Source organism: Carassius carassius, chromosome 40 (genome assembly GCF_963082965.1).
Source record: "Carassius carassius chromosome 40, fCarCar2.1, whole genome shotgun sequence".
NCBI lineage: Eukaryota > Metazoa > Chordata > Actinopteri > Cypriniformes > Cyprinidae > Carassius > Carassius carassius.
In genome coordinates, this window is record NC_081794.1 from 13,370,477 (window position 1) to 13,391,473 (window position 20,997).

At 36.5% G+C, this 20,997-nt stretch overlaps 1 protein-coding gene across 3 annotated transcripts in view; it reads left to right on the plus strand.

Annotated features, from left to right (window-relative positions):
• LOC132122146 (inactive rhomboid protein 1-like) overlaps positions 1 to 5,187 on the plus strand; it is a 43,497-nt gene extending 38,310 nt beyond the window's left edge. For all 3 annotated transcript variants that reach the window (XM_059532078.1, XM_059532079.1, XM_059532080.1), the window contains 4 exons: positions 2,493 to 2,568; positions 2,775 to 2,875; positions 3,027 to 3,180; positions 4,430 to 5,187. In XM_059532078.1, the coding sequence (XP_059388061.1) occupies positions 2,493 to 2,568; positions 2,775 to 2,875; positions 3,027 to 3,180; positions 4,430 to 4,849 (751 nt within the window). In that variant the 3' untranslated portion in view covers positions 4,850 to 5,187. The remainder of the gene's footprint in view (positions 1 to 2,492; positions 2,569 to 2,774; positions 2,876 to 3,026; positions 3,181 to 4,429) is intronic.
• The last annotated feature ends 15,810 nt before the right edge of the window (positions 5,188 to 20,997 follow it).

Consider the following 20,997-nt stretch of genomic DNA (forward strand, 5'->3'; position numbering starts at 1 on the left):
TGAATGAATGTTTCGATGTGAGGTAAACTTCAACAGATTTCCCCTGCTCAGAGAGTAGGGAGCAATGAACATTTGAAAAACAGTTCATGCACGGAGTTCATTTCTAACGAGCTGATTATCTGAATCAGGTGTGTTAACAAAGAGAAACGTGCAAAATATGCAGAGCAGTGGGGCGCGAGGACTGGAATTGAAAACCGCTGCTATAAGAGGACGGAACATTCATTGGGTGATGTCAAGTGATTTTGAAACATGACATCTTCAAGCTACTCCCCTTCACCTTTACCAGTGAATATGTTCATATTCGTTTTGTTCATATTACATTGAGTTGTAAATACACATTATTGGAATTAAATTAATTTGACAGACAGCATTCTGTCAACATCATTGGTCAACATCAGACAGCTGATGTTGACCAAGCTAGCGCCAACCAACGTAACCAGAGCTGGCAACTCTCACAAGCATTCACCGTGAGACACACGCAATTGACTCTTTTCACAAGCTTTCACGCCACACATCAATTTTCTCACGTACAGAAAAACCACGAAGCAAAGAGGACACGGAGACCAACAGACTAGACAGAGCAGGTTACTTATCATATAAAAAAAATGGGTAAGTTATAGCTAGCTAATTATCAAACGCAGCTACGGTTAGCCATCGCTAACATTAGCACGTTTATAGAACAGCATTCGACACATTTCTATGTTATAACTTCCCGAAAAAAAAATACACAAACATATAAAACAAACTTCTAGCGAAATACTAACAGCATCTAACTTACCAATCCAAAAGAAATGTTGCAAGTTCGGTGTCGGACCTCATTTCTTTCAGGTCCATCAGTTGGTTTACTCTGTTGTTTACTCTGGTTCGGCTCCTTTTCTTATCGGATTTGATTTGTGATTCCGAGCGCGGTTGTTTCCCTGTAGCGGGTGGTGGTCTCTTGCCAAAGGCTTAAGTCACATGAAGTAGTGGGCTGTACTTTCCACATGATTGACATCAGGTTAGATTACGCCCACAAGCCGTGTGAGTTATTCGTGTATTGCAGGTTGGCTGGTGGTTATGTTGCCCGCATACCGCCTCCCATGGCCCAAACTGGTATTACGACACCTGTCGGGCCGGGGCTAGTAATACTACTGCTAATTAAGGTTGATATCTCTGCAGCACTATAACTTGACATTTTTTTAATTACATCATCGTCCTTATTTCTCCTCATACTTTTGATGCGTGTAGGTCATTTTTTGAATATTTTTAGCTAAATTTTTGCACATGGCACCTTTAAACATACAAGCCAACAGTAACTGAGTTGATATTGTCCTGTTGTATATATTATTACAGAGTGACCTCATATTTTAATATCTTCGTATTAGTCCACTTTCTCAAAAGAAAATTGCTTCTGCTGTGACTACATTTTTGAAAATGTATTATTTAATAAAAAACACAACCATAATTATTGTGTCTCAGTTGTATCGGCATAGCTGCGGACTCTTAAAATCACATGTCAGTCACTTCTGGATGTGCCACAACATTCTTCATGATGTTCTGCCATTCTCATGGGCACAATCCACTGACACATGACACAAGATTTAGTGACATATACCACAAACCACTGAAAACCAGATTGGTCTTTAAACATAGCGGCATGTGTTTATGGCTTCTGTTCATATGATGCTATGCAACTAAATTTTAATACTGCCTCTCTTGCCATGCTAACCAGCCAAGTCTTGACCCCTTGCTTGTGACATTAATGTTAGACAAATATAAAAATTAAAAGTCTCATCTAGGAACAAGTCAAGTGTCAGTCAAGCTCTATCAGAGGGTTTAGGTGTTTAAATCATGAGAAACATGATCAAAATCATGCAACAGTATCTCATATGTATATATTGAATATTTTATGTTTGGTGCCCTTTTGAAATCAAATTCCTTACAGGGATAGTTTACCCAAAAAACTATATCGGAATTTACTCACCCTTACGTTGTGGGCTTTGGTTAATTTAGAAACACAAATATATATATAAATATATATTTAAACCTGGAAGGTTTCTGTCCATTGAAAGTAGCCAAAACTTAGATGCAAAAAGTCTACAAAATGGATCCATGTGAAATGAAAGGTTTAATCCAAGTCTTGCGAAGAGATATTTTCACTTTATATGAACAGAATAAATGTAAACACATGTACATACAGAGTGGTAAAAATGGAATGGCAGAAGGTACCCACAGTCTTCTGTGTTTACCATATGTGAGTTGCTCTGTTATTGTGTTTATATGTGAATAAAAGCCTAAATTAATACAAAAATACAAAAATGACCACACTGCACCTTTTCAAAAGATTTGGATCAAACATTGATTCATTTGGATTCGTTATAAGTCTAGACTATCAATGGTGTTTCCAAGATTGCATCTTATGGGTTTGGAATGCCGTGAGGGTAAGTAAACACTAACAGATTTTTCAGTTATGGTTGAACTATCCTTTTAAATGTGAATTGTGATTTGCATAGGTGTGAGATTACATCAAGAGAGTACTGTAACTTCATGAAGGGATACTTCCACGAGGAGGCCACACTGTGTTCCCAGGTCAGTGAGCATTACCTGTTAACATGTAAGTAGAGATCTATACATTCTGTTCATTTGTCATGAGGAGCAGTAGTGCAGGTTTATGAATTGCCAGCAGGGGGTGTAAAGACCTTGAGCTGTACCAGTGCCTGTAATAAGAGTGAGCAGACCTTTAGCTATAAGTTGTAATTTGAGTAATTATTGATAAAAAGATTATCTGCTCTCAGGTTCATTGCATGGATGATGTGTGTGGCCTCCTGCCGTTCCTGAACCCAGAGATCCCAGACCAGTTCTATCGGCTCTGGCTCTCTCTCTTCCTGCACGCTGGGTGAGTAGGAAGCGTGATCCGTTGCAGGGGACCTATTGTGAATTTCGCAATAAATAAAATGCAGTGTCAGATTACTTATCCTGACTGCACTTTCTTGACAAAGGTAAAGCCGTGTTTGATTGATGGCGTAAGTCTCTTCCTGTCTCTACAGGATTCTGCACTGCCTGGTGTCTGTGTGCTTCCAGATGACCATTTTGAGGGATTTGGAGAAGCTAGCGGGCTGGCTGAGAATCTCCATTATCTATATCCTAAGTGGGATTACAGGAAACCTCGCCAGTGCCATCTTCTTACCGTACAGAGCAGAGGTACAGGACGAGTCTGGATCAGGGGTCTTAAACTCCTCACATTCAGTCATGAAATCATTTAATACAGAATGTTAGCAATGCATATCATTTCTTAGTTTTTGCATTGACCTTTATTGTTAAGTAGTTTTCCTTAAGATTATAATACAGCATATACATAAAAATAAAAATAAATGGCTGCTTAAAATAGAAGATATTAATATTTTTAGTTAGTTAGGAAGCATTAAATTGATGAAAACGTTACATAAAATTCATAAAGGGCATTTATGATTTTATAATACACTTACAGTATATGTTTATAGTTATAAAAGATTTCTAATAAAATTCGAATTCGAACGTTTTCCTTTCAAACTTTCTATTCATTAAGCTGAAAAAAAGCATTACATTTTCCACAAAAAAAATTAAGAAGCTTTTTTATTCTCACATTGATATTAATAAGAAATGTTTAATGGTCACCAAATTAGCATATAAGCATGATTTATGGAGGATCATGTGACACTGAAGACTGGAATAATGGCTGCTGAAAATTCAGCTTTACCATCCAAGGAATACAATTTATTAAAATACAAAAGTTATATTAAATAGTCACAAAAAATCCTAATTTGCTGCTTATTAGTTGTCAAGTTTAGATATTGGGTAGGATATATGAATATGTGCTTTATAAGTATTAATAAACAGCCAATATGTTAATAATACACATGCTAATAAGCAATTAGTGAGAATAGGTCCCACAGATGGAGAAAACAGATGTCAATACGCATTTGTAACCTAGATGATGAAAACAACTCTGATCAGTTGAAAGCTGAATGCATGTGCTGTTACAATTGCTGTTTTAAATTGTGTAATGAGTATGAACTTAATTTGATGGCTTACTTGCTTCTTGACTGTTATTAATGTATGTTGTATGTATATAATCCACATGTATGAATATAATCATACACATGTATGATTATATACACATAACAATATATGATGTTGGAATTGGCATGTGATTTATGATGTCTGTTGAGTCACTGAAACACATGGCATAGTAAATTCTCAATCGGATGCACATTTGGCAGAAGTAGAATGTCACCCTGGAATTTTTCGGCTCATTTAATATACTGTTTTTCACATGCTATATAGTAGCGAAGTAGACATACTCAGATGCTTAACCATGTAGTTAGCATCCCCCAGGTTATTTGAGTTTCAGACCACTGCTCTATGTGGATAAAACATGATAGTAACTGCTCTTCTATTCTTCTAATGCCAGGTGGGTCCAGCTGGTTCTCAATTTGGCATCCTGGCCTGTCTGTTTGTGGAGCTGTTCCAGAGCTGGCAGATCTTGGCACGGCCATGGAGGGCCTTCATCAAGCTCTCATGCATCGTGCTGTTCCTCTTTGCCTTCGGCCTGCTGCCCTGGATAGATAATTTCGCCCACATCTGTGGCTTTGTCTCAGGCTTCTTCCTTTCCTTCGCCTTCCTGCCATACATCAGCTTTGGCCGTATGGACATGTACCGCAAGCGTTTGCAGATTCTAGTGGCACTTACTCTTTTCCTGGGCATCTTCTCCAGCTTCGTCGTGCTCTTCTACGTTTACCCTGTCAAGTGCGAGTGGTGTGAGCTTCTCACCTGCATCCCGCTGACAGACAAGTTCTGTGAGAAATACGACCTCAATGCTCACCTCCACTGAGGCCTTGCAGAAGAAGGGCTAGAATGGAGATCTTTCTGCAGGTCTGGATTGATTTGATTACTCTTTGACTTACAACACACAATCTTTTTATATAATGTACTTTTTTAAAGAAGATTTGATTGTTTTTAATTTCTCTGGCTCAGAGAAGAGCCCACCCCAGGAGGGAACCATAATAATTATGCCAGTCGTGCCTTTTTACTCAGTACCAGCTACTGCCATATCCTACAAGATCACTTTTGAGGGCCAACCTGTGTGTAGTGCTACTACAGTGGTAATGTTCGGTAGTGTTTTAGCTACCTGATCACATGTAACACAAAATACAATGTGACAAAATCTCAGTGTCTGCCCTTTTCTTGTCTTTTTGATCCTTAAAATAATAGGATATTGTGAGTTTGTATACTAAAAATACAAAAAAAATTATGCTCATTTGCATCTCGGATGTGCTGCACCAAACTCAATGTCTGTTCCAAATAGGAAGCAATATAATTATGCTGCTTTATAGGGCAGGATCACTGTGTTCTTTGTGGACAAAGCAATCTCATAATGTCTTGCAACAAGTTAATTTCTATGGTAAAATTCTTTTGATACTAAAATGTTAAAAATCAAGTTCAAAAGGTAAAATAATCATAGATACATTTATTAAATGTATTCATTAAAGCATATTAAGAGATTAACACTAATAAATACATAAATATGACTATAAATTTGTTTTAATATATATATATATATATATATATATATATATATATATATATATATATATTCACAAAAATACTAAATAGCACAACCATTTCCAACATGGATAATAAAAAATGTTTCTTAAACACCAAATCGTTACATGAATGATTTCTGAAAAATCATGTGATACTAAAGACACATAATGGCTGCTAAAAAATTCATCTTTGAAATAAATTACATTAAAATTACATCAAAAGCAATACAATTTTAATGTTCATCAAATAAATGAAGCACTGAGCATATATATATATATATATATATATATTTTTTTTTTTTTCAAACAAAAAAAAGAAAAATCTTACCAACTTTTGAATGGTATTATTTGTAAAATAAACTTATAGACTAGTAAATAGGTTTGTATGAAAAGAAGTATGCCTTTATAATTAAAAATAATATTTAAGGTACAGTTCTCACTGTTAACTAACTAAGTACAACCTTCGCTTTAATAAACTCTTAATTATTATTTATTAATAGCTAGTAAGGTAGCTTTGAAGTTTAAGGAATTGGGCATTAAGCATGTAGAATATGGTCATGGAGAATGTGCTTTATATGTACTAATAAACAGCCAGTATGCTAGTAAGTAACATGCATGCTTATAATAAACAACTAGTTAATATTGAGAATTGGTTCCTATGCAAGTGTTACCAAATAATTATTTTTGAGGGTTATTGGCGTTAAAAATAAAAAATTACAGTGTTGTAGTGTTAGCTCAGCAAAATGCTAATGACAAGGGCCCGGTTCCCCGATAACGTTCACTCTTAGCGTGCTAAGAAGACATCGAAAGATATATCTTACCAAAGTTGTTGATGTTTCTAAGTGTGTTCCCCGAAGTGTCCCTTAGGAAGCTTCTTAGCACGCTGCCTCTTACGTCCGACGTTACAAGAGCGCTGTCCAAAGTCAGGGTGCTGAATCAGTTGGCATCGATTGCTCATGAATCGATTTTCCACTTTACGCGAAGGTGCAATACAGCGTTAAGAAAGACAACACGTTCTATGCAAATGAAACATTCCTCAAATTATTACAGTAACATTTATTTTAACATAGTTTAAGTTATCAGTAAAATATAGACTATAAATTAAATTATCAAATGGTCAGTAATATGTTCACACGATAGGCTATGTTGTGTTGGTTAGACGAACCGGGTCTCCCTCGCTAATCATCCACCCTCCTTATCCCGTTGTGCCGCTTTTTGACATGGGTTTACCGACTTATGAAAATTATATAATAGACTTTTATATTAATGGTAAGGTACTTTACAATGAGAATTGATTGGCAAGCAGCTGCAGTTACTTCTGTTTAATGCAGTATTGGTTGCAATTGGTTTATGTTTTTAATAAAAAACAACCTATCTACAATGAACAGAGAGAGAGAGAATTAGATACAAAATATGCTGGGGAAGCAACGTAAACAAGGGCACCAAGCTTCTCGTCAGGGAACTTGAAGTTTTGCTGGACCTTGCCACCAAGTCGAAGATCACACTCCTATGGTCCACTATAACCTGCATGTTTATGGTCGCATATCCCTTTCGCGATATTTCCTCCCGATCAATCACTGATGGATTGGCGATAGGGATGAGTGTGCCATCCACCAGGATGTAATCCCCGGCATGGCGCAGAAGGGCGTTGGTGACTGTGTGGACACACCTCCACACCGAGGTCTTGATTAGGCCGTAGCCCTCTCCCACGACCTCGATGAATCTCTCTGTAGCAAAATAAATAAATAAATAATAATAATTTTTTAAAAAATGTAGCGCTGGGCTTCAGGGCTTAAAGCAGAATTCCGCCGCATTAGCCTGGCCAGCGCAGGTCTGGGAAAGGTCCAGCTGCTCTACAATGAGTTGTCTTGGGAGGGGATTTTTTTTTAATATAGCCACGTCAGGCAAAATGTCAAAAGGCCTTAAGTTTTGCCGAATAAAAAAACTGACATGGACTAAACGGCTCCGAGTCCGGCTCCGTCTTTGATTCAATACAAGGACATGTTGGATCGCTGCCATAGTTGGTCGCTTACTGGACACCACCATGCTTACCCATTTAAAGATCTTAGCCATTTAGAGCCAAATTGTTTGCCAGATTTTAATTATCAAAAAAATGATTGCCAATTCGCTTTAAATACATTACGAAAAAGCCTAGGCTAATTACCACCTTATTAATTCTGTAACCACATAAAGTCAACTTCATAAATAGGCCTGTATCCATTGCGAACATAATTTATTATGAGTCTTAAAAAATAACAGAAAATCATTGTTGAGCCACAAAATTGTCAACATACCATAGTTTGACTTGTACTTCGCTGCGCTGGTTTCTAAAGACTGCTGTACAGTAGCGTCATGAGCTCAAATAACGCTAAGAGAGAGCTACGAATGGTCCAGACCAACCTTACAAAAGTGTGACTTACAGAAGATATACTTAGCGTACGAACGTGTCGGGAACCGTGCCATAAGGTTAAGAGAGAGGTTATGGAATGGGTCAAGAACTACTTAGCGATAAGAACGTTTTGGGGAACCGGGCCAAGGTCTATTGAAATCAATTGTGAGTCATGCCTCTGTTCACCTTGTGGAAACAACGTCAATTGTAAGTGTTGCTGGATCAAAAAGAAGCTCCATTAGAAGGAAGTTGTCTGTTTACACAGTAGACAGGAATTCAACTCACTATGTTTTGTAGAAGAGTCTATGTAGAATTTGATTGTGTTGATATGAAAGGAAACTACATGTCACATCTAAACTGTCCTCAGCTGAGTATCAAAATAGTATGGCCTATTAGAGATATATTAATAAATGAATTTTCATTTGGCAAGAAACATGGTTTTACGGACCCAGGGCCCTGCCACATGCACACACATGCCTGTTCTTCACACAGCTGCATGTGTTTGCATACTCATCTGTGACAGAGGATGATTGGCAGCTCTTTGTGCTGTAAGTGTGTGGGGGTGGATCACGGTTTGCGCGTGCCACGCTGCCTGCCATCATCCTGAAGGATCTGCAGCAGTCTGGAGAGCGCATCACTGCATTAATGGAGCTCCATCTTCACGGTCCAACATCTCTACTCCACCTCCTGTAAAAAAAATAAATAAATAACGAGAAAAAGGCTTCTCTATTGTGAACTATGCTTATTACCTCTCTCCCATCCCCCGTTTTCCTAATGTAGCAAACACAACAAGCAAACCCAGTGTTAGTTTAGCCGAGATGGTAATTAAAATCGAACTAATTAATGTGTGCGTTGGGCTCTGGACCGCAGTGGCCGCTCAAGTGCCCTTCCGCTGATGTTCACAAACAGAGCCACTGTGGCTTAAAGTCTCAGATCTGTCACAAGGAACAGTTCCCAGCATTCCATGTCATCGCATGCATTTTTAACTTCTTCGCTGACCCGTCTGCTCCTTCCTTGATTCTGATAAGGACAAAGGAGCAGCTGAGGGAAGCACTGCAATCAGATCTATTAATCAGCAGCTCTATACATCAAACCCCACACATGCACTTGAGAGAAAATTAGCCATCTCTCCCCCAGCCCCCAGCCTCTCTGTCCACTGGCCTATAGAGATGGTAATTTTAGGGTAAGAGGGCCAAATCGCAAGTCATTGATCAGAATCGAATCAGCATGCAGGGGATCCTCTAATCCGGCTACTTCAATTGTGCATAACAGCTATTTGCTGATTAGCGGGCTGCTCACGAATATTCTAGATGTCTCTCTCCATCAATCCCTCTTTAATCTCCTTGATTTCTGTTTTAATACATCCTCATCAGTTTTTTCAATAGTACTTCTTCAATTGACTCTAAGAACAAAATATGAATATAGGGGTCTTTCTGTCATATTTAAGCATATAATACAGTAGGGTTAAAAACTCTCTTTCTCTTATTAAATATCTTTTAGATTCATTACAAATCCTCAAGTACACAATTGCAGCTCCACAGGTTCATGTGAAGCATTTCATATAGTCATATAATTTCATATAGATCACAAAGTGGTCTCTTTTGGACCCCACTATGTATTAGATCAGTAATTCTCAAACTTTTTGACTTTAAGGCCCCCCAGTTGTTCAACACAATTTTCAAAGGCATCTCATGAATTGATAATTCTGCTAAATCTAGATGTCTCAGTCATGTTTGGCCTGGCTGAATATAAACATTTACCAGATTTAACAGTTGACCCCTTCGGTCAGAAAGGGGAAATTTTTTGTCTTCCAGCTGTTGAAAGATTAACCAGACTTCTGAATAGTGAAATGAGACATCCTTGCAGTGCTGTAGATCGAGGCGGGATGGGTTTTTACTGAAATACAAACACCCAATTTAAGACCAATTCTTGGCTTGACCTCTTCTTGCATCTGTGGCATAGTGGTTATCACATGCTTCAGTCATGTTAAGCTGTGGTGCAGCTTGTTGCTATTCCATGTATTTTTCTTTCCTGTCAATTTTTTTCCAATAATATACCCAAAATATAAATTTTTAAAAATTGCCTCTTTCAGAATTAGAGCTGCACCAATATTACAATTCTGCTTGATAAACCAATAATCATGATATGGCAGGCCAGGTAACACAATTTTATATGCAATAAAAAATATTTTATATGTATAATGCATAATAATTATGTGTGTTGTAATACATTATATCTTGCCGTAATTAATTATAACCTGATTTAAAATGCATAGTGTAACAATGAATAGATAAGTGTTATAATTTATTAACTTTGGTTACAATTATTAATGAGATTGTAGGATGCATTATAAGGTGCATTGCAAGGCACAATTAAGTAAATTTAAGTTATGGAAAACAAAAAATTACAATCAATCATTTTTCACCCCCTAAATTTGAGCATCACAACATTAAAATGTACAGTATGAAAAATTTAGATTTTGATGTGACTTGGTTATTACATGTTTATATCATATCATATCATATCACATATTTTTAAAATGTTTGAAAAGTCTCTTATGCTCTCCAAGTCAGCTTTTATTTGATGAAGCCAGTAATTATTCTCACATTATGACAAGATATTAATATTATATGCGTTTTTGTCTTAATAATTAAAAATAAAACACAAAATTGGAATTTAATCATCAAGTTAATTTGAACATCACAACATTAAATTGTACAGTATGAAAAATGGATATTCACATTACATTCAACAATGGTGTTATTAAATGACACAAATGAAATGAAATCAGTGTTTTAAAGATTAACTTTGAGTCTAAAATGATGGTAAAGGTACTCTACATGTAAAAATAGAGGAAATGAGCATGCACAATTAAATATTCAATATCTACTAAAACTGATATAAAAATACATTTATCAGCTGATAACCAATATGGTGCTGTTATACAACACATCTCTAGCTGTAAGTCATGCTCCAGTAGTACTGTGATGGGGATGATAAACAGCAGTGTGTGCTGTACCTCCATCTGATCAGGCGGAGGGGTAGAAGGATGGGGGTGGGTGCTGAAAGCTGATTCTGAAACAGGAACCTGGCAGCTGCGCAGCAGGTGGTCAGTGGCAGGCTGTCTATCCTCATTGTCCTTCAGATGAGCACATAGTCCGCAGCAGACCCCCAGAGCCACTGCTGCAGGACAGGGGCTTACAGGTGAATGAGCAGGGGGGAGGGGGGCTGGATGGATACCATGCACCTGCTTCAGACACCACAGTCATGGCTCAGTGGAGAGAGAGGAGCCCCTGGGTGCAAAATGTGGCCTATCTGCCACCTGTGCCAAGCCCCGTCATTTTAGAGCGGGCGAGAGGCATCAGGTAGATGAATTTAAAGGGTGTTAAAACACACTAAATGCACTCCACTGACCTCACAGTGAAGTGTTGTATTATCTAGTGATGGTAATTAAAAGCAATGAAAGGGAATGAAACCTCAATTAATTAGATTTTTTTTATAGCAAGCACTCATCATAAAGGCCAAATGTTAACTAGGGAAGCACTGTCTCTTTAATAAATGTTGGATTAGAAAATAATTTACAGTCAAGATATAAAAGTTATAAATATTGTAGTTTACGAAGTCATGAAAGAAGGACAATGTAAACAGCTCAAATTATAGTTCAGGAAGAAGATAACTACAGTAGGTGCAAAACACACACACACACACTCAAAAAAAAAAAACATGAAATATGTGAGGCAATGTAAACATATTTTAAACATATCAGGACTTCATGAAACTTTGTGACTTAGTTATAGTGCATTAATATAATTTATATCATTATATTATGTTATAATAATAAGTGAGTGGTGTGCCATATCCATTACTATTCAAAAGTTTGACATTACCATTCAGAAGATTTTTTTTAAATTGATTGATAGGTTTTAATAATCCTGCACTGTATTAATGTTTTATAGAGAAGTCTCTTATTCTCACCATGGGTGCATTTATTAGATTAAAAAAATAAAGCAAATCTTGTGAAATATTATTACAATTTAAATGTATAATTTTCAGTTTTAATACATATTTTAAAATGTACTTTATTCATGTAATGGAAATTTTCAGCATTTAAAATGTCTTTATTGTCCCTTCTGATCAGTTTAGTGTGTCCTTGAATCATAAAAGTAGTTTAATTTTATAAAAAAATAAAATAAAAACCTAGACAAGTTGCAAGCCTTTATTAAAAATCACAGCTGTTTCTATTTAACATTTATGTTTCATTCTATGTGACAGCCCTGTCGGTTCAGTGTTTCAAGGGTTAACCGTCTTTATTTTCCATCTCCTTTGGATCTTTCATTTGCCTACTCAGCTGTCAGATCCAGGCCTCAGGCTGCGATGACTCTGTCTCCCCCCACAGCACTGATCCTTAACTCTTCATTCTTTGCTCCACCGCCCTCTGTTTGTAAATTACATTTCTGCTAGTTAGGGACGAGTTTAACAAGCTCCTCTAAGCACACACAATGCCCTCTTGAAGAAAAATGAGTGACCTCAGTGTAGCAGATGTACAGCTGGTCATCAGTACTCATACAAAACCAAATTGATGTATCTCTTATCTCTCTCTCTCTCTCTCTCTCTCTCTCTCTCTCTGTGTGTGTGTGTGTGTGTATGTGTGTGTGTGTGTGTGTGTGTGTGCTCATGTTTTTGTGACATATCAGGACACAACTCTGTATAATGACATGGGTATGACACAGGTATTACAATGAGAGGGTTTTATATATATATATATATAACCCCTAAATATACGTTTTTGGTATTACTAATAATTCTGCATGATATTAAAATATCAAAATAATTTAGATTAATATATATATATATATATATATATATATATATATATATATATATTAAGGGTGTAGCGGTTCGTGTATTCGTACCAAACCGTTTCGGTACAGGGCTTTCATTCCGCGTTCAGCGCAAATCCCGCCCTGCAGCTGATTCTAAAGTTTTCAAAAGGCATCACGTGAGTGTGAACATCACTACAACTAGGAAAAAAACGACCGTACTTCAAACGCAGCTCCCGTCGCATTTAAACAGACCTTTGCTCTTAATTCCGATCGGGCCAACCCAATAACGAAATCTGAGCAGGTTTAAAAACTGAAACTGTTGTTGCACTTTACACTTTGGAAAAGTTATATATATATTTTAAATATGAGCAGGCCTACAAGCTGGGATTGGTAATGCTGCACTGTAATCAGTTATTTATTTATATATTTTCATTATATTTTTGTAATGAATTAAAACTTCCTATTCATCCGGAAGAAAGAGGCGGGAACCGGCGGACAATCAAAGGACATTTTAATAATACAAATTAAAGACAAAACAGCGCGTCAGCCCCTCACGGCGACTGACGCGCACAAAATAAAAATCAAAACACAACTAAAAGCCCAGGCCTGGTCCTCTCTCGTCCTTCAGTGTCGTCGCTCCAGTTTTATATCCTTCCATCTCCTACGTGGGACTTGAGACCGGCGGTGGGTCGCAGGTGACACTGATTTCCCAATCATTGCCGGCCTCACTCCTTGTTCCCACGTCCCTCGGCCCCGCCCCACTCGCCACAATTTTATTATGTGATATTGGTTTGAGACAGAGTATTTTATTTAGTGGAGAGCTTTGCAGCAGTATTTTATTTCTTATTCTTTTTTTATTTTATATATATATATATATATATATATATATATATATTATATATATATAATATTTTATTAAAAAGTGTTTAAAAATGTGTAAACAAATTGTTAAAAAAGTTTATAGTAATAAACAACCTGCAGTTTAATGTTTGCATTTCTTTCCCTTACTGTACCGAAAATTAACCGAACCGTGACTTTAAAACCGAGGTATGTACCGAACCGTGTTTTTTGCGTACTGTTACACCAATAATCACAGTCACCAGACCAGAACCCAATCGAGATGGTTTAGGGGTGAGCTGGACCGCAGACTGAAGGCAAAAGGGACAACAAGTGCTAAGCATCTCTCGGGGAACTCCTTCAAGACTGTTGGAAGACCATTTCAGGTGACTACCTCTTGAAGCTCATCAAGAGAATGCCAAGAGTGTGCAAAGCAGTAATCAAAGCAAAAGGTGGTTACTTTGAAGAACCTAGAATATGAAATATTTTCAGTTGTTTGACACTTTTTTGTTATGTATATAATTCCATATACAATTCCACATGTGTTAATCCATAGTTTTGATGCCTTCAGTGTGAATCTACGATTTTCATAGTCATGAAAATAAAGAAAACTCTTCGAGTGAGAAGGTGTGTCCAAACTTTTGGTCTGTACTATATATATATATATATATATATATATATATATATATATATATATATATATATATATATATATATATATATATATATATATATAAATGGTTTTGTGTTGATGAACAGGTAATTGAACCCTATTGCTGGGGATGTTGGGGTACATTAAACACTGCATTAGACCATCCTCATGGTTTTAGGTACTCAAACGAATGCTACATATAATACTGGTTCTGCCACATGTCAGTGGTCACCACCCCCCACCCACTCTAAAATGGCAAATCTAATGATGAATCCAAACTTACAACAAATGTATCAGTTTTCATAACCAGAAAAACCGAAAGTATTACAAGCTGGACCTCCTTAAAGCACTTTGACCCATTGTGCTGAGGAATGGTGCATTGTTCTCCCTCACGACTAGCGTGTGTAATCAGTAAACAGAGCATGTGTGGGCTTGCCCCGACCCGAGGTGAGGCTTGTGTCTCAGGTTATTCTGTGCTGGATCAGCGCTGGAGCATGAGGTTGTCAAAGATTACAGAGCATCTCACTCTGAGGGGGTCATTCTGAATAACTGCATATAAATGATAGTTCTTTAATTATGAAGAATGTCACGACTGACCCAGCACTGTAGTAGATTGTGCTAGATTGTCATCCATGAACTCATGGATGTCAAGACAGTTTGTCATGAGCCACCTGATTAACATTTAGATAAAAAACATTCTCATAACACCTTCAAGCACTTCATTAAAGCTATCTATCTATCTATCTATCTATCTATCTATCTATCTATCTATCTATCTATCTATCTATCTATCTATCTATCTATCTGCTTCAATAAAATACATTACTGGGTATCATTCATAAACCATGTGATTTCGTGTGCTGTGTGATTTCGTTTATCATTCATTGCAAGTAATTCTAAGGTTAGAGGGTTGATGCGGGCATGACATCGTCAGGGCGAGTTGAGACATGCTCGAGAGGCCCTCCCAAGGACCAGGCACGTGGACTGTTGTACCAGGAACAGCTCTCACCCAATCACATCCTGCAGTCTCAGTGAATGGCCTGCCAGCTAAATTACAGCTTTGCTGATTTGCGCTGGATTGGCTCTCTAAACAGGATAATCTAGTGTTGTCTTCAAAGTTGACTGATTGACTCGAAACAATGAAAATCAAAGTTCAGAAGAGAAGTACTTCAGAAAATCACAAACCTCTCAGCTGCTGGTAAAGAACGCTATTCATATATGTTGTCATTGTTTACCATATTAAAAGCTCAAGTGAATTCAAAAGTTATCAGAATTTGGACACAAATACTTACAGTTTTTATGATTTAGCCCCTCTAGTGTGACAACTAGCCTCGTTCTCTTAAAAGGATATCCTGTCACAGACACCAGACAGTTCATACTTGTTCATTTCTTTCAAGTGTAAGACATCCAAAATAGTGTCCCTCGCCTTTGAAAGTGGAACACAAACTTGAGCCATCTCATAAAACTAACAGGCATGCCATCCGCTGCACGACCGTATGGTAAATCAGGCATGCATTGTCTCCGTTTAAAGACGAAGCTCATTCGTTTGGTCCAGACTCTTAACAAGAGCTTTACAATGCAGTGCGAGTCGCTCTAGTGAATGAACACACCGGTGGATGAGGCTCAGCCTTGGGAGGTAGCTCAGCAGGTCTCCATTGTAATTCTAATACAGAATCAGGGAGCCAGGATACACATTTATAGAATAAGACATGGGGAGAGACTGAGAGGGCCGGAATCACAACATTACAGACAGGCAGCAACTCCCCTTCCATCAGACCCCACCCTGAGAGGAACAACATGTTCAAGGAGCTTTTATGACAGCAGCTAAAAATTTTTTGCGATTGAGTTCATCCCTACCCTCCACATGACAATACTATTATGAATTGTGGATATGAAAAATTATGAATGTTGTTTTGGACCCAACTGACATTCATTGTATGGACACTAAAATATCTTCTTTTGTGTTTAGCAAAAAAAGTATACATACAGATCAGTAATGAATTATGCTGCAATTTGTATTTATTTAAATAGGATAATCTTGTACCATACTAATATAACAATACAAAGACTAAGAAAATATATTCTATTTGTTTTTATTAATTAAGTGCATAAAACAAAACAGTATACTACTTGTATAATGTTATATTAAAGTTAACTGTATATATATATATATATATATATATATATATATATATATATATATATATATATATATATATATATATATAGTACAGACAAAAAGTTTGGAAACATTACTATTTTTAATGTTTCTGAAAGAAGTTTCTTCAGCTCATCAAGCCTGCATTTATTTGATCAAAAATACTGAAAAAAAATGTAATATTGTGAAATATTATTACAATTTAAAATAATTGTTTTTAAATGTATTATACTTTAAATTATCATTTATTTCTGTGATGCAAAGCTGAATTTTTAGGATCATTATCACATGATCCTTTAGAAATCATTCTAATATGATGATTCATTATCAAAGTTGGAAACAGTTCTGCTGCTTAATATTTTTTCAGAACATGTGATACTTTTTTAGGATACTTTGATGAATAAAAAGTAAAAAAAAAAAAGCTATGTTTAAAATATAAATATTTTGTAATAACAATATACACTACTGGTCAGTAATTTGGGGTCAGTAATTTTTTTTCTAAATAAAATCAATACTTTTATTCAGCAAGGATGTGTTAAATTGATAAAAACTGATAGTAAAGAAAATATATTATTAGAATATATATTATTAGAATTTTTTTGTTGTTGAATAAATGCAGTTCTTTTTAACCTTTTATTCATCAAATATATTAGACAGCAGAACTGTTTCCAACACTCATAATAAATCATAATATTAGAATGATTTCTAAATGATCATGTGATGGACTGGATGTTACATGTGACACTGAAGGCTGGAGTAATGATGCTGAAAATTCAGCTTTGCATCACAGGAATAAATTATTTTTTTTAAGTATATTCAAATAGAAAACTATTATTTTAAGTTGTAATAATATTTCACAATATTACAGTTTTTTCTGTATTTTTGATCAAATAAATGCAGGCTTGATGAGCAGAAGAAACTTCTTTCAAAAACATTAAAAATAGTAATGTTTCCAAACTTTTGGTCTGTACTGTATATCTATATCTATATCTATATCTATATATATATATATATATATATATATATATATATATATATATATATATATATATATATATATATATATATATACACACACACACACACACACACACACACACACTGTGAGAAAGAAAGAAACACTTACTGTTCTGTACTGAGTGGCTTGTTTTGCTCAGGTCTCCTATTCAAATACTACTGGTCCATAAAGAGCAGGCTGGCACTATCAGTTTGAGACTTCAGTAGGGAGTCATTCCCAAACAAGTAAAACGTTTGCACACAATTATTTTCTGTAACCTCAACTGGCCAAAAAGCCAGAACAATTAGCTGATTAGATATAAATGGCACACAGGAGCTCTTCAGGAACAGGCTGAACTTCATGAATGTATGTACACTGTGACCACTGTTTAATGAACATCTGTGTATTTTCTATGTGAGGGCCCAAGCTCACAATGAATATGAATCTTTGGCATCAGTTTGTACACTGGACACTGAGTTTCTTTTGCATGCTCCCAAGTGTTTTTGAGTGTTGTTTTTTAACTGGCACAGGGCAGCAGGCAGAGTTTGTCTGGAATAGAGTCAATTCATCTCATTAAGAAGAACAGAGCTGTCCCATAGTCCTCTCTGAATTGAAGAGTGTGAATCTACATGTCCAAATGTCCTGGAAGTGCTGCTTTGACAGAACTAGAGGAACAAAACACACATGTCAGAACAACAAAACTGCATCTTAGTCAATGGCTGCTTTGACGATTTCAGCTTGTTGGCTCAAATTTATCACAGTTGTTTTACTGAATCTTTTGATTCCCATTGTAAGGACAACTGCTGTGGTGTAGAATGACAGAACTTGGATGGCCTTTGAATTCTTTTGCTAAAGCTGTGGTGGTTCTGTCTTCTTCTATACATGCTGTTCTTTTGGTTTGGCTCGTGCAGCAGATAACTGGCATTGGTTTAGACCATATGGCCTTCTGTTTCAATGGACAGTTTTACCTGGTCAGGGTGAGTGACGTGTAGCTGTCCGGTGTGAAAGCTGTGATTGGAAAGTCCAAGGCCCACAGGACTTTCACTCTTGTTCATGTCTTCTAATGATACCTCTACGTACTATCATTAGACTTGCTCAATACATGTCATTTTCTCCTCTCCTTGCATCCTTCTATCCCCTGTCCTCTAATTATGCATCCGTGCAACAGACCTGCAAAGCCCACAGAGACATTTCAGCATCACAGTCCCCCTCAGCCAATGACAGAGTTTATATAGTGAAAAGAGCTCTCACGTAAACAATAAGCCTTGCAATTTTTGCCGTGTAGTACTAAAATATATTGACATTATTAAATTCTTTATCATTGACTGTCAGAAATAAAACTGATATTTGTATTGGTACATCTAAGCTTAAAAACATAACTAAATTACCAATTTACCTCAAAGCAACATTGTGTAAGATGTTGTTTGTATTGGATGCTCTTGCTGTTCTGGCTAAACAAAATAAAATCTAACATTAAATCGATCTAAATTTATCATGGTCAGAGACAATTTGTCATGGTTCATCCTTAAAGGCTTAGTTCACCCAAAAATGAAAATTAGCCCATGTTTTACTTACCCCTCAAAACATCCTATTTATTCTTCCATTCCATTTTATGCACATATACAGTTCTCAAAATATTTTCATTTCTTTTCTACAAACGAAAGGAAGTCATTATGTGATGGAATGACATGAGAGTAAGGAAACAAAAATAATTTTTTTTGTATACTATCCCTTTAATACAAAATAAAAAAATAAAGTGTCAATATATTCTACAAAACAAGTCTTATTATCTTTTACAATCAAGTGAGTTTATCTTGTTTTTAATTTGTTTAGATATTCTTGCTGTAAAAAAAAATCTATAGTTAACAAAAATTACAGTAAACAAACAATCATAAAACAAGATATCTATATATATAAAGATATGTTTTCAAACAGGGATTTGTTGTCCTGTGACACTGGCTGATTTTTTTTTTTATCTTTTATTTTATTTGTATTATTTTTTTGCACTCATATATAGATATTTAGATACATTTATTAGGTAAAATAAAAGCATAATTTGTAATTATAATAAATTAAAAGAATACTTTATTTGACCTTTAATGTATTGCAGAAGAGACATGAAAGTTTACGGGAATAGGATGAGAATATAAGACCCATACCGGACTTAATCCTGAACCAACAATTCATTGTACATATGTGCTATCATGTGGGCCAAATGCAAAATACTTCCTATTTATTTGGCAGACACTGTTAAGCAAAGCAAACTACAGGACATACATTTTATCAGTGTGCGTGTTCCCCGGAAATCAAACCCTGCATGCAACAAAATGCAAACTGGCATTGTGGTAAGCCAGTTACACTAACACGCTGACCCTGTGTTTGTGTTCCACTCAAATGGCTACAGTAATATGTCTCTTTCTTGTCACTGTGGTGTGTTGTCAAACAACATGTATTTAATTATAAACAGTGCAGTACTTAACACACAGGTACACACAAATCACGCTCCTAATATATTTCTCTGCTTCAACTTCCCTGTCTTTCTCCCCCTCTACTTCTCATCTCCGTCCCACAGGACAACTATTATTCACCTCAGTTCTCCTGGGCCCAATTACAAGGCTCTGAGTCGTCAGAGGAGTTCGGTTCTATCCTACTGTACCATTGTACTGACTGTACATTTGACTGTGTTTATGACTATATGTGAATTCATGTGTTAAGAAAGGAGAATTCTTTCAAAATTTATGTTGTTGTGGACATGTATGGAACACATGAAGATATTTTAAAGGGGTCATATGATGCGATTTCAAATTTTCCTTTCTCTTTGGAGTGTTACAAGCTCTTGGTGCATAAAGAAGATCTGTGAAGCTACAAAGACTAGAGTCTCAAATCCAAAGAGATATTCTTTATAAAAGTTGAGACTCAATCATGGGGAAGACTGCTGACTTGACTGTTTTCCAAAAGACGACCATTAACACCTTGCACAAGGAGGGCAAGACACAAAAGGTCATTGCAAAAGAGGCTGGCTGTTGAAGTCTGTGTCCAAGCACATTAATAGAGAGGTGAAGGGAAGGAAAAGATGTGGTAGAAAAAAAGTGTACAAGCAATAGGGATAACCACACCCTGGAGAGGATTGAGAAACAAACCCCATTCAAAAATCTGGGGGAGATTCACAAAGAGTGGAATGCAGCTGGAGTCAGTGCTTCAAGAACCACTACGCACAGACATATGCAAGACATGGGTTTCAGCTGTCGCATTCCTTGTGTCGAGCCACTCTTGACCAACAGACAGCGTCAGAAGATTCTAAAGACAAAAAGGACTGGACTGCTGCTGAGTGGTCCAAAGCTATGTTGTCTGATGAAAGTAAATTTAGCATTTCCTTTGGAAATCAGGGTCCCAGAGTCTGGAGGAAGAGAGGAGAGACACACAATCCACGTTGCTCGAGGTCCAGTGTAAAGTTTCTACAGTCAGTGATGGTTTGCAGTGCCATGTCATCTGCTGGTGTTGGTCCACTGTGTTTTCTGAGATCCAAGGTTAACCCAGCCGTATACCAAAAAGTTTTAGAGCACTTCATGCTTCCTGCTGC